At 33.9% G+C, this 12,652-nt stretch overlaps 1 protein-coding gene across 2 annotated transcripts; it reads left to right on the plus strand.

The window, feature by feature from the left end:
• The first annotated feature begins 4,887 nt into the window (after positions 1-4,887).
• On the plus strand, positions 4,888-12,104 carry LOC105110353 (peroxisome biosynthesis protein PAS1-like). 2 transcript variants are annotated; one of them, XM_011005369.1, is made up of 16 exons: positions 4,888-5,475; positions 6,526-6,647; positions 6,744-6,832; positions 6,919-6,954; positions 7,227-7,318; positions 7,475-7,575; positions 8,261-8,325; positions 8,623-9,119; positions 9,210-9,297; positions 9,403-9,510; positions 9,596-10,164; positions 10,620-10,755; positions 10,857-10,925; positions 11,031-11,162; positions 11,524-11,645; positions 11,680-12,104. In XM_011005369.1, exons 1-15 carry the CDS (start codon positions 5,264-5,266, stop codon positions 11,635-11,637), a joined length of 2,430 nt encoding a protein of 809 aa, XP_011003671.1. In that variant the 5' UTR covers positions 4,888-5,263; the 3' UTR covers positions 11,638-11,645; positions 11,680-12,104. The 2 variants fall into 2 exon arrangements, with proteins under 2 accessions (XP_011003671.1, XP_011003670.1); XM_011005368.1 differs by having other exon boundaries at positions 11,524-12,104.
• Positions 12,105-12,652: the final 548 nt, after the last annotated feature.

The raw sequence follows: 12,652 nt of genomic DNA on the forward strand, positions 1-12,652 counted from the left end.
CACATAAATCTTTATTCTAAACTATTTAATTAGCATGAGCCTAATCCTTGATAGATTTTCGAGATTTTTATATGGATTTTTTAATAATTTATATTAATTTAATATATATTATTTTGAATGTAATACAACTCAAAATATTATAAAAATAAAATAAATTTTCAATTTTTTTCCATGAAAATAAAAAGATTTATAAGTTTATATTTCATGAATTCTACTTAGAGTTCAAAATTTTTTCATTCTCAACTGTTTTAACATACATATTTTTAGATATTATTTCTCTAAAATATTACTGAATCTTCTCTTTCTAAAAAAATATTTACTTAAATATCTTAGGGTCTCCGAATCTATAAAAAATGACATTTTACTAATATTATATACCTTGGCATATTCGGTATTATATACATACTACTAACCACCTTAATTTAAAAAAATAAATTAAATTATTAGAATAAAAAATTTATAAATTATTTAACACATAAATCTTTATCCTAAACTATTTAATTTTTCTAAAATATTTTGCTTTATATCTTGTATCATTCCTCCTCCAACTGCATTTGTATTGTATTGGTTGCTCTCACCCTCTCAAATTATGCAAGGCCATGACTCTTTAAAAACAAAAAAGTGCGCAAGGACATCATGAGGAATATTGATTATTTTTTAAACTAGTAATATTATATTTATCAAAAGACCACTCAGCTAAAAACCATGAGTCCATTCACCACGTTATTGCTAAAATTAAGTTGTGAACGAACAAGGATGGTCTCAAATGTGAACTCCTAGATATCGCTTTGGAGAGACCTTGATATAACATTCAAGAATCACTTGATTTAGACGCAAAAACAAATAAAATCTTGCATTCTCAACATCACTGAGATCAATTGGCAACCTATACATAAAATAGGAGGATGGATTTTGGATGTAGTCCAGTCCACCTGCCATTCTTTCCAGACCCAAAACTATCCTGTCCAAATTCTTTATACAATCATAGGTGTTCAAGGCCAGATAATCACTATAACCGCATTAATTAGTTTTGATTGAACAGCAATGATTGCTAGAAAACATTTCAAACTTGCAAATTATTGCTAGGTTTTGGTGGGTCTCATGTCTTAACTGAAGGGGTGCGTGCAAAACTTGTTAGTAGCATGGTCACCGGCTTTTTTTGACTTTAAATGCCTACAGCCTCCATTCTCCAAGGAGAAGCTCGTGAGATACAACTAGTTGCACCGACAATGGTGGATACGCAAATTGCAATAATCTTGTGGAAAATTGACATGCTCGCAATGTGAATGTCACCAGCTCTTGTGGGGGAGAATTTCTAGGACAAAGTTAAAACAAAGTTTTTAATGTTAAGAATTCAATGGCATATGTAATCTCTTGTTGGATTGCGAGACAACTTGCATAGCAGCCTATCTCTTTCGCGTTCCATGCAAAAATCTTGTTGATTGATTGACCGATCGATCGATCATACAAGTCACTTTCAGTCTTTGTAGTATCTTTCTCTCCTAGCATGAAGTTTTTTTCTTCTTTAAATTTTCTGCCTCCAAATCGGAGATTAAAGAAATAAAAAAGGGTTATGATGAGTAAGTAAAGGAAGACAAAAGAAGAGGGTTCCATCCACCATGATGGAGCATGCATGAAGCCACATGCATGTTCTTGCCTTTTGATTGCCCACATCCAGAAAACAGTAGGCTTGTGGAGTAGCCGCCTCAGTGTAGTCTTGTAGCCCCCTGTTTTGGTGGGGATGGCAAATTAACGGTGCGCTTGGAATCGTAGCGGCAGTTTATTTAAAAAAAATAAATGAAAATAATATTTTTATTGTTAGTTTTTAAACTTATTTTTTATATTAAAATGATAAAAAAAAATTTAATTCCAAAAAAATATTTAAAATTTTGTAAAACACGATTTTTACAGTAAAAATAAATACATCTTAAGAGTGAGTTCGACAACGCAGCTAAAACATTATTTATCCAAATATTTTGAATTTTTTTGTGTTAAAAATAAATTAAAAATATTTTTTTAATATATTTTTTTAAAAAAAAACATTTTTTTTTATCACATTTCAATTGCAGTACTGTGAAGAAAGCAAATTTTCCTATATAAAGGTGAAAACGTGCAAGTTGTAACCAATTTCTTTTGACTTTGTGCTTGTGCTGCTCTGTAAAGTAAAAACGTGCTCGTGCTCGTGCTTGCCAAAGACGAAAGGCTCCTGTATAGCGACCATGGCATGTACTTCGAAAAGTGGTTTGAAAGTTTCTGAAAGACTTCACTTCTATAATTAATTTAACCTCCTAATTAACTAAGTTGTTGCTGTGAGAACTATAGACTCTTGTAAGTATTTCGACAATAAAACAAAGAATATATTTAAGAAAAAAGGATGAATAATATCTCACTTTTTTTAAGGGATGATTGGTCCATATATCTTTATTTATCAGGTATTTTCTTTTTTCACTATTATATGCCTTTTATATATTCATATATATTTTATCTCGTATGTCCATTTACTATTTCTTATATAAATATTTTATGTTGTTTTTTAACATTATTTTTGAAGACTCGATAAATTTTTTTAAATAAAAAAAACTTTCAAACACCAAGATAAGGAATATATACGTTCCCTGTGAAAGTGGTGGGCTATACATGGTGGTCATTTTATTACAATAATTAATAGGTTGTCATAAATTATACAACAACTAGTGGAATAGTTAAGATTTTTAGCACGTATGGTCTTCGCTCTATGCATAACCTTTGACTGTTTTCTCTTGATTATATTAATTAATTAATTAATTGCCTGATTTCCTCTATCTTTTAAGGTTGTAGAAGTAATTTAGAGTCTATTTGTCGGTGACAGCGTGGTTGAACTATTGAGGTTATCTTGTAAAGTATTTTTATTTAAAAATATATTAAAATAATATTATTTTTTTATATTAACATATAAAAACTATAAAAAAATACTGAAAAATATTAATTTAAAATTTTTTTAAAATTTTTTAAAATATGATTAGATCATGATACCAAATAATCCAAGTGAAGAGCACTTTGTTGGCTTACCATTATTGTAGATGGCTTCATGTTTAGGTTATAATGACTTCTTCTCTTTCACATTAAGAGTCTGCTTAATTGAGGCTTGGTTTTAAAGATATTTTCTTTAAGAAAACGACAATACCTTGATATATAGAGATTATAATAAAGTAAAAAAACAAAAGAAATAAAAATTCAAATACAGCTTTATTGAATTTTTATGGTGTTGATCATTGATGGGGTTAAGATTTAAATTATATATGGTGGGATCAGATTGAATTAATTTGTTTATATATTCATGATATCTTACAAAACTATCTAATTAATGTTTATTGTTGAACCACATGTTATAATCCAATACTAAGCTATGGTTCTAGTATGTTAGAAGTAAAAAAAATATTAAACATGTCAAGAAACCGGCATATTAATTATTTTTCACTATTTAAATATCAAAACTTTATTTGATTTAGAAGTGAAAGTGAAGCATTTATAGAATGGTTTCAGTAACTTATATTCTAGCTCTGTAAATTTATTTTTTCAATTTAGTACATATTTAAATAAAAAAACTAAATGGTTTTGTTATACTTTTTTCACTTATAAATGATTTGATACACATCAAATATATATATATATATATGATTACCAAATGCCAGCTTCTTATAGATGTAATCTTTCGAACTTTTATTCTATGATACATTTGAAGGGGCTAATTTATAATTTCTATGGATATAATTGAACCGCCTGTACAACTATGGGTCAATTATTATGCTTAATTTTCTAGAGGAGCAGCCGCCGTTAAATAATTAGTAATAATATTCTATCTCTATTTTTCGATAGCAAATTCTTGGTAAAACTTTATCACCGGCGATATAAATTATTAATAAAATGATGTTTACTCGCCGATAAAATATTCATATTCACAGCGTTTTTTAATTTCCGTGAGAAAATAAAATTTCCTCCGGCAGTCAACAAGAAAAGTTTCTCGACGCCTCCGCTGCGGAGGCTTTTAGCACACTTCGACTTTAGAGCCCTTCTCTTCGCAGCCGCCTGTGGCATAAACCAAAGACAACGCAGACGCCAAAAATCCGAATAATAATTTGGCTAAGCGACAAGTCAAACACAACTCAGAGCCACTTACATAACTTGCAATTCAAGGAACTTTTGCTCTCAGAAAATCCGAGTGATATTTTATAGACGCTGCTAGCTTAGCTAGGTCACTTTACCATGTGATGCATTCGCATAATTTAGATTTGTAAATAAATTAAATGTTTTTATGCAGATCTGTGTTCTACATGTGTTTTGTCTTTTATTGTGGAATATTTTTTTAATTTTTAGATTCGATGAATTAAGGACTGAAATTACATATATTCTTCAATTTAAAATGAAATAATATAAAGTTGTAAACGAGGGTGTCACTTATATAGTTTTGATTATTCTCTCAAGAAAAAAAAAAAAAACAAAGACGGTCGAGATGAGATAAAGAAGACATATCTCTTTATTCTTTTTATTCTAGAATGTATTATTTATTTATTTAATCCTTTATTAGTATTTTTTTTCATCAATTTTTTTATAAATAATAGTCTTAAAATAAAAGAAATTAGCAAAAGCATCCACCATTATAAGCAAAAGGGGTGGACGGACAGAAAGAAAGTAGGTATTCACTTTATATATATATATATTAGACAAAAAAATTTAATATATATATATATATACAGCAAAAGGAAAAGGCCAAAATCCACCAAACAGAAAAGCTAAAAAGAGAAAACCGACCAACCAAAATAAAATAAACCAGAAACATTAAAAAAATAAAAAAATAAAAAAGAGGGTAAATTTTCCCGGTTATATATGAATTTAACGTTCGTTAGAGAGAGCATGCTATAAATGGTTGAAGAGGGCCAGACCACAAACCACCAGAGTCATACCTGTCAAAAAGATTATAGACAAACCTTCTATTCTTAGACCACCCCTCTAACATTTTCAGATTTCCTTGTCTCCTCGAGAAAGATTTTATTTATCATTCCATTTTATTCCTAAATTCTTGTTTCTTGAATCTCTCCTTCTCTCTTTCTTGATCCTCCACGTCTTTTATGGTTTTGCAACAACCATTTTAGCTTGTGGGGTGTCAAGAGCTTACCACTTTATGTGCCTATATGATCATGTGTTCATGTTCATGTTAGAATCTTGAGTTTTCTTAGTATTGTTCAAGGTTTTATTAGTTTTGAGTTTGAAAGAAAGAGAAAGAGAGATGGAACAGAAGCATCTGTTGTTGTCTGCTTTGAGCGTTGGGGTCGGCATGGGGCTAGGATTGGCATCTGGACAAAAAGTGAGTAGGTGGGCTGGTGGAAATGGTTCAGTGGATGGTGTCACGGTTGAGCAGATTGAGCAAGAGTTGATGAGGCAGGTTCTTGATGGAAGAGAGAGCGAGGTCACATTTGATGAGTTCCCTTACTATCTCAGGCAAGATAATGTTTTTTTTATTCTCTGGTCACTTTGATGGCTTTTATCACGTGGTTGGTTGTATCATATGGTTCGTTTTATTTCTGCTGATATGGGCATTTTGAAGATCTTGGGAAAGAAAGTCTGCTTTTTTTCTGTCCAAAACTACAGGAATCATGGGGTTTTGTGTTGATTCTGTGTATCTTCCACATATGGGGTTTGGGTACTTGAATTATCATCATCTGGAAATTGAATCCTCTGACATGGTGAAAATCCCCTGGACATGATTATGATAATCATGGATATTTTATTAAATTGTTTGCTTTTTTGAGTTTTAGTTGATTAATGACATCTTGTCATTTTGATAGATTCTCACCCTATATAGATTTTGAATGATCTCTGCTCCTTCAACAACTGAATCTGATTTCCCTCTTTCTGGACAGGTTAGCCTTGTATAAGTTCAATACGTACAGTTGTATATAGAGGAAGTTTACTCGTCCATAGATTTCATAACGGAAAGTCAGGAATTTATGTAATCTCAGTAATCTTTATTGAAGTACGAGGATGCTTCTAGTTCAACATGTCAATAGTTTTCATGTCCTAGGTTATTGATACCAAGCCTGCCAGTTCTCTTCTGTTTCTCACTGGTATTGCTGGATTTTTTGAAATCTTTGTGACAGCTATTAGGCATCATCTTATTATCGGTGGATCCATGTCCTGTTTCTGGAATACTCTGGCAGGAATTGTTGAATTTGAGAAAGGTTTATCTGGATGAATTGCTATTGCTACCCTCATCATGGATTATTGGAGATGATGGGACTTGAATCATATAGTTGGATCAAGATTTCAATTATGTTAAGCTTGAGAATCTTTTCTTGGATTGTTGGGGATGATGGAAATTAAATCATATTGTTTTGCCCAAAGCCCAGGTTGACATGTCTATGAAGTGATCCCTCTACAGCATTAGTGTAGATAGTGCTACAAAATATATTCTGGAATGCTTTCTTGTGGAACATTTTCAAAAATCAATCCATTTTTAAGTTCTCACTTTTTTTTTTATGCCACTCACAGTGAGAAAATCCGGATGCTGTTAACAAGTGCGGCATTTGTTCATTTAAAGCATGCTGACTTCTCCAAGCACACCCGGAACCTTTCTCCCGCCAGTAGAACAATTTTGCTCTCAGGACCTGCTGGTAAGCCATAGGAATATGTTTTGTGATTTTAACTTGAATATTATGTTTTAAAGGTCACATTGTGACCTAATCTCTTGCAATTTTTATTTTTTATAGAGTTTTATCACCAAATGCTTGCAAAGGCTTTAGCATGTAACTTCGAATCCAAGTTGCTGTTGTTGGATGTTCATGACTTTTCCATAAAGGTGACTATGAACAAAAAAAATTTCAAACCTTCACTCCATGCTGCCTTTGGATAGTACTTATATTCTTCATGTTATCTTTACTGCAGATGCAAAGCAAATATGGATGCATTAAAAAAGAACCTGTAAGCTTTCTCTTGCTTGTGCTGATGAATTGAGCATTCTGTTGCTGTTGAATCTGAAATTGAATGCATTATTTCATATTTTATATTAGTCAAGCGTTCGAACACTAAGCACGAAGACCTGTTTAATGACATACATTTGATGAGTGGAGTTGATTTAATTGTTCTTGCACTTTGAATGTAAATTGCCTCGTTCATTATTCAGTTAGAGAAGTGCTGATAGCCTCACATCCTGATATGGTTGAGTATCCTGACTTTTTTGCTTATTTTTGTAGTCTTTCACAAGTTCCATTTCCGGGTTCACTTTGGAACGAATGTCCTCTTTGTTTGGTTCTTTCTCAATCCTTTCTACAAAGGAAGAGACAAGGTATTCACATGCACTCCTGCTCCCCTCAGTTTATTATCCCCTTGCAGTAGACATAAGGCTTGGGTAGTTCAGTCAATCTTATGTCGTGGATAGATTGAAGATCTGACAGGGATTGAATTTGTTTTGGTTCTAACCCCATGTCGTCATGTACTGCAGGGGTATGGAAGGTTCAAACAATCCTCCCAAACTTCGCAGAAATGCCTCCACTGCATCTGATATGAGTAGTATTGCTTCACAATCCGCTTCTACAAATCCAGGTTATCCATCAGAATTCAGTCATCTACATAGCTGAACTGATTACTATAAAAATTGTGATATTTGGTTGTTAATTTATTGAAGTTTGACTATCAGAAAGTTCATTGCAATGAAGTGAGCTTCCTCAAAGAGATAGTGATGCAGGAAATGAATCCATGTTTCTCCATCACTACCTCGAAATGTACAGATTTACAAAACTCAGTTCAATTATTAGATCACATCAAATGAAAAGATTCTCACCTGGAACTTTATCATTAAGTTACTGTTTCAAATACTTTCTATGCTATCCTCAGTTCCTTTTTGGTTTCGGGGATAAGAAATGTTAAGTTAAATAGCTTTGTCCTATTTGCTGGATTTCATCCCGTGAAATGTTAGCCTTGCAAGCACATAGCACTGTTTTTTGTGGTTTTCTTGTCCTATTTTTGAATCCACAAACTTTAGCTTCTTCATTTCTTGATTTGATTCCAAGCATTACTTACTGGTAGCAATTTGTTATTATCTGACATAGCTCCTACATGAGTAAATATTTAATAACTATGAAGAAATTAACTCTGATTCATTTATAATGCTTAGTTTTCTCATTGATCATTTTCTAGTTTTCGTATGCATGTTAGGTTGGTTGTGGTAATCTGCATATTTTAATCTGCTATTGTACTCACTATTTCTTGGGATTCTTTTGTTTTACAGCTCCTCTCAAGCACTCCAGCACTTGGTGGTTTGATGAGAAACTCTTTCTGCAATCACTTTATCAGGTAAAATAATATCATCCCCATTAAGTTTTTTGGTCTTCCTGTACTCGTAAATTTGTTGTAGTTGATATTAAATAATTTATCATAGTCCCTATCCGGTGATGCTGTTACTTGTTGAAGTTTACTTTTCCTTAAGATCAGACAATTCTACAGCTTTGCTATTTACCAGTTGGTTGAGAGTTTCTGCTGTATATATAGCTATTTAGTAAAATGTAAAATAAAATTTGATTTTCAGCGTGAGCATTATTTTGCTGCATGATTCTTAATATCTTGTTAATAGTCAAGATGTTATTATTTCAGGTATTGGCTTCAGTATCGGAGAGAAATTCCATCATTTTATACCTTAGGGATGCCGAGAAGCTTCTTCTTCAATCACAAAGGATGTACACCTTGTTTGAAAAAATGTTGAAGAAGCTCCCAGGTAATGTGTTGATACTCGGTTCCCGGATGTTGGACCAAGAAGATGATTGCAGAGAAGTGGATGAAAGGCTAGCTCTGTTATTCCCGTACAACATTGAGATCAAACCACCAGAAGATGAGACCCACCTTGTCAGCTGGAAAGCCCAACTGGAAGAGGACATGAAGAAGATTCAGTTTCAAGATAACAAAAACCACATTGCTGAGGTGCTTGCTGCAAATGATATTGAATGCGATGATTTGAGTTCTATTTGCCATGCAGACACAATGGTTCTTAGCAATTATATTGAAGAAATTGTAGTATCAGCAATATCCTATCATCTGATGAATAATAAGGATCCAGAATACCGAAATGGAAAGCTTGTTATATCATCTAAGAGGTGGATACTGTTTTTTTTTTTTTTTTTGTTATATCCTCTGGGAAAATAGTAGAAAACAATCTCTAACTTGCAATTCTGTCTCTGGAGCAGCTTGTCACATGGATTGAGTATATTCCAAGAAGGTAAAAGTGATGGGAAGGATACTTTAAAACTAGAGACTAGTGCCGATGCTGGCAAGGTTGGTTCTGTACCTGAATTGTCTATAACACAATAAGCTCTACACTACAAAAGTAAGGTTTGTGTTATTAACTTTCATATTTTGACATTTTTTGGTTAATTGTAGGAAACTGAAGGGGAAGAGGCTGTTGGTGCCAAGAATGATATTAAAAGTGAAACAGAAAAATCTGTAACTGGAGCCAAGAAGGACAGCGAGAATCAACCTAAAACCCCTGTAAGTCAAGACCTTGATATTTTAGATAAGAGCGGTCGATGTTATTTTGATTGTCTTACTGATGGATTTCCATTATTTCCTGCAGGAAGTACCTCCTGACAATGAATTTGAGAAACGAATCAGACCGGAGGTTATCCCCGCAAATGAGATTGGGGTAACATTTGCAGATATTGGGGCCTTGGATGAAACCAAAGAATCGCTCCAGGAGCTTGTCATGCTGCCTCTTCGGAGGCCGGATCTATTCAATGGTGGGCTTCTCAAGCCCTGTAGAGGTATATTGCTGTTTGGTCCTCCGGGAACAGGAAAAACAATGCTGGCAAAGGCCATAGCCAAAGAAGCTGGAGCAAGTTTCATAAATGTCTCGATGTCTACCATTACTTCAAAATGGTTTGGTGAAGATGAGAAGAATGTCCGAGCTCTATTCACACTTGCTGCAAAGGTTTCGCCAACTATCATATTTGTGGACGAGGTTGATAGCATGCTAGGGCAGCGGACCAGGGTTGGTGAGCATGAGGCCATGCGGAAGATTAAGAATGAGTTTATGACTCACTGGGATGGTCTGATGACAAAACCTGGTGAGCGTATTCTTGTCCTTGCAGCAACCAACAGGCCATTTGACCTCGATGAAGCAATTATCAGGCGGTTTGAGCGCAGGTGTGTTTTATTTCTTCTGTTTTCTCTAATTGTTTTATTGACCATCATCATCACTCAGCATACCTGGTCCATGATAACAAGCAGTCCACTATAATTTGTCATCATCTTTTCTGAACATTCTTCTTGAGTGATTCTGCTCCCAGTATAGCCTGAAGCAATTTCCTTCTTTTTTACTTTCTGTCTAGACCTCTTCAAGAAACCTTCTCAAGTATCTTTTGCTTCCATCATGGTTTTCAGTTGTGAGCTTTAATGTCCCCGCTCCATTAATAATTTCCACCCCCTACGAATCCACCATATACTATCTAGATGATCTTATTTGATTATGATCCTCTTGAGTGGTTTTGTTGGAGTTTTTTGAACCTTGCTTGAGGAGAAACATTCAAGGATAGACTCACTAAAATATTGACATGCTTCATAATGTGTTTGCTAACTGCAATGTGTTTTGTGTCGGGCAGAATTATGGTCGGTCTTCCATCTATTGAGAGCAGGGAAAGGATTTTGAAAACTCTTCTGTCAAAAGAAAAAACAGAAGGCTTAGACTTCAAAGAGCTTGCAACCATGACAGAAGGATATAGTGGAAGTGATCTTAAGGTTTGTTATTTCTGTTTCTCTGTTTTCCAGAACATTTATAGCATCCATCAAAGATATTCACAATGGACTAATCAGTTCATGATATTGATTACTATAAACAGAACTTGTGTGTCGCAGCAGCATATCGACCAGTCAGGGAGCTTTTACAGCAGGAGCGAGTGAAGGACAAGGTAAGCCCTTTCTTGCATGTTACAGATGTATTTTTCATTTTTCTTATTGAAATTAGTCCTTGCTGATACTTTTCATGGTTTTTTCTTCCATCAATCTCTCTAAAGGAAAAGAAGCAGAAAGCTGAAGAAGGCACAAGCTCTGATGATGCTGCAGATACAAAGGAAGAAGGCAAAGAGGAAAGCGTAATCATTCTAAGGCCATTAAACATGGATGATATGAGACAGGCAAAGAATCAGGTAAGCTTACATGAATTTCCTTTGATTTGGATTGCTTCTGTTACTCTCAATCCATCAGCAAATAGTCTTTTCAAATTCAAATTCTTCTGTCACCAGGTCTCATTCTACCTTCTACTTATGGTCCATAACTTATGATTTAAAACGCAAATAGCTAGCACTAAATTAGAGTTAATATTCTATGGTTAGCAGCACTATTTCATTGAAGAAAGACATCCTCAACTAGTTAAGTAGCCCTGCTTTCTTTGTAGTGTGATTCGAACCAATGCCTATCTTGATGATTTGGTCCTAAAACATGGAAGTAAAAGAAATCTAGAATCTTGTGTTCTGTCCAGGGATGTTTCTAACTTAATAATGTATGCAGGTTGCTGCAAGTTTTGCAACTGAGGGTTCAGTAATGAATGAGCTGAAGCAATGGAATGAGTTGTATGGCGAAGGGGGTTCAAGGAAGAAGCAACAGTTAACTTACTTCCTCTAGATTTTATAGAGCGATCACCCTATCATTAGCAACATTCTTTGAAAGGGGGAGGTTATGGAAGCTTTTCCCTGCAAGTAAAACATGGTTGTCACAAGCATACAACGGAGCGGCTTTGAACGGAATGCAGAATGCCTTGACAACATGTCCTGAAATTGAAAAGGATTGAAATGGCGAAGGAGTTTATGTTAGGATGTTACATATACTTTCATTTCTGTCTGGAAAGTGCAGATGTGTGGTGAAAGAGGGGGGGATCTTACTTCTCAGTAACTTTTTAGGCCATTCTGCAAACAATTGCCACCACATTTTTAGTATTGTAATTATGTTATGTCTGTGTGGTACTTGAAAATGCTTGTGGGTTTGTGGAATTTGAGAGGGAGCTATATTGAGTTTGTTAGATAGTTTGTAGTCTATGAACATAGAATTTGTAAATTAGTCTTTGTGAAAAATAATATATACTTTTTTTACTCTTGTAGCTTTATATATATATGCTGCTTCTGATGATCAGAATTCCATTGCACCAGAAAGGAAAACCTAAATGGACTGTTGACGTCCATCTGCACAAGCTACACCTTTACTGCAATTTGTACTGCACACAATGTAAATGAAAGGGTGAAACATGCCATAAAAGCATTTCTAAGTAGAACACAGGTAGCCTAAATTCGACTTGCAAGTCTAGCTCATCTCCATGCTATGCATCTTCCTGTTATCAGGAGATACTGACTTGGCATGAAACAACTTTGGTTGAAGCTTAAATGGGATATTACGTTTATTCCTGGGGTGCGGTGTGATGCAACATACATTTTCCCCCACCCATGAATATGAAAGTATTTGATTAATAATGTTTTTATATTTTGAATAAGTTTTGCTAAAAATTTTATTTTAAAATCTTGGTTAAAAAAACTATAATTCTTGGCGTTTCTAAAACATATATTTTAGACAGGCTATTACATTACCAATTAAACATTGGTCATTAAAACCTTGAAAGTTAACTAATTAAATTTTAAATTTATTTTTT

Source organism: Populus euphratica, unplaced genomic scaffold, assembly GCF_000495115.2.
Source record: "Populus euphratica unplaced genomic scaffold, PopEup_1.0 scaffold249.1, whole genome shotgun sequence".
Lineage (NCBI taxonomy): Eukaryota > Viridiplantae > Streptophyta > Magnoliopsida > Malpighiales > Salicaceae > Populus > Populus euphratica.

Excerpts from the sequence above, each read along its gene's own strand:
- LOC105110353 (XM_011005368.1), top strand. The coding sequence starts at position 5,264 with ATGGAACAGAAGCATCTGTTGTTGTCTGCTTTGAGCGTTGGGGTCGGC. Across the intron at positions 9,120-9,209 it reads CTTGTTATATCATCTAAGAG|CTTGTCACATGGATTGAGTA; the intron begins GTGGATACTGTT and ends TCTCTGGAGCAG. Across the intron at positions 9,298-9,402 it reads CTAGTGCCGATGCTGGCAAG|GAAACTGAAGGGGAAGAGGC; the intron begins GTTGGTTCTGTA and ends GGTTAATTGTAG.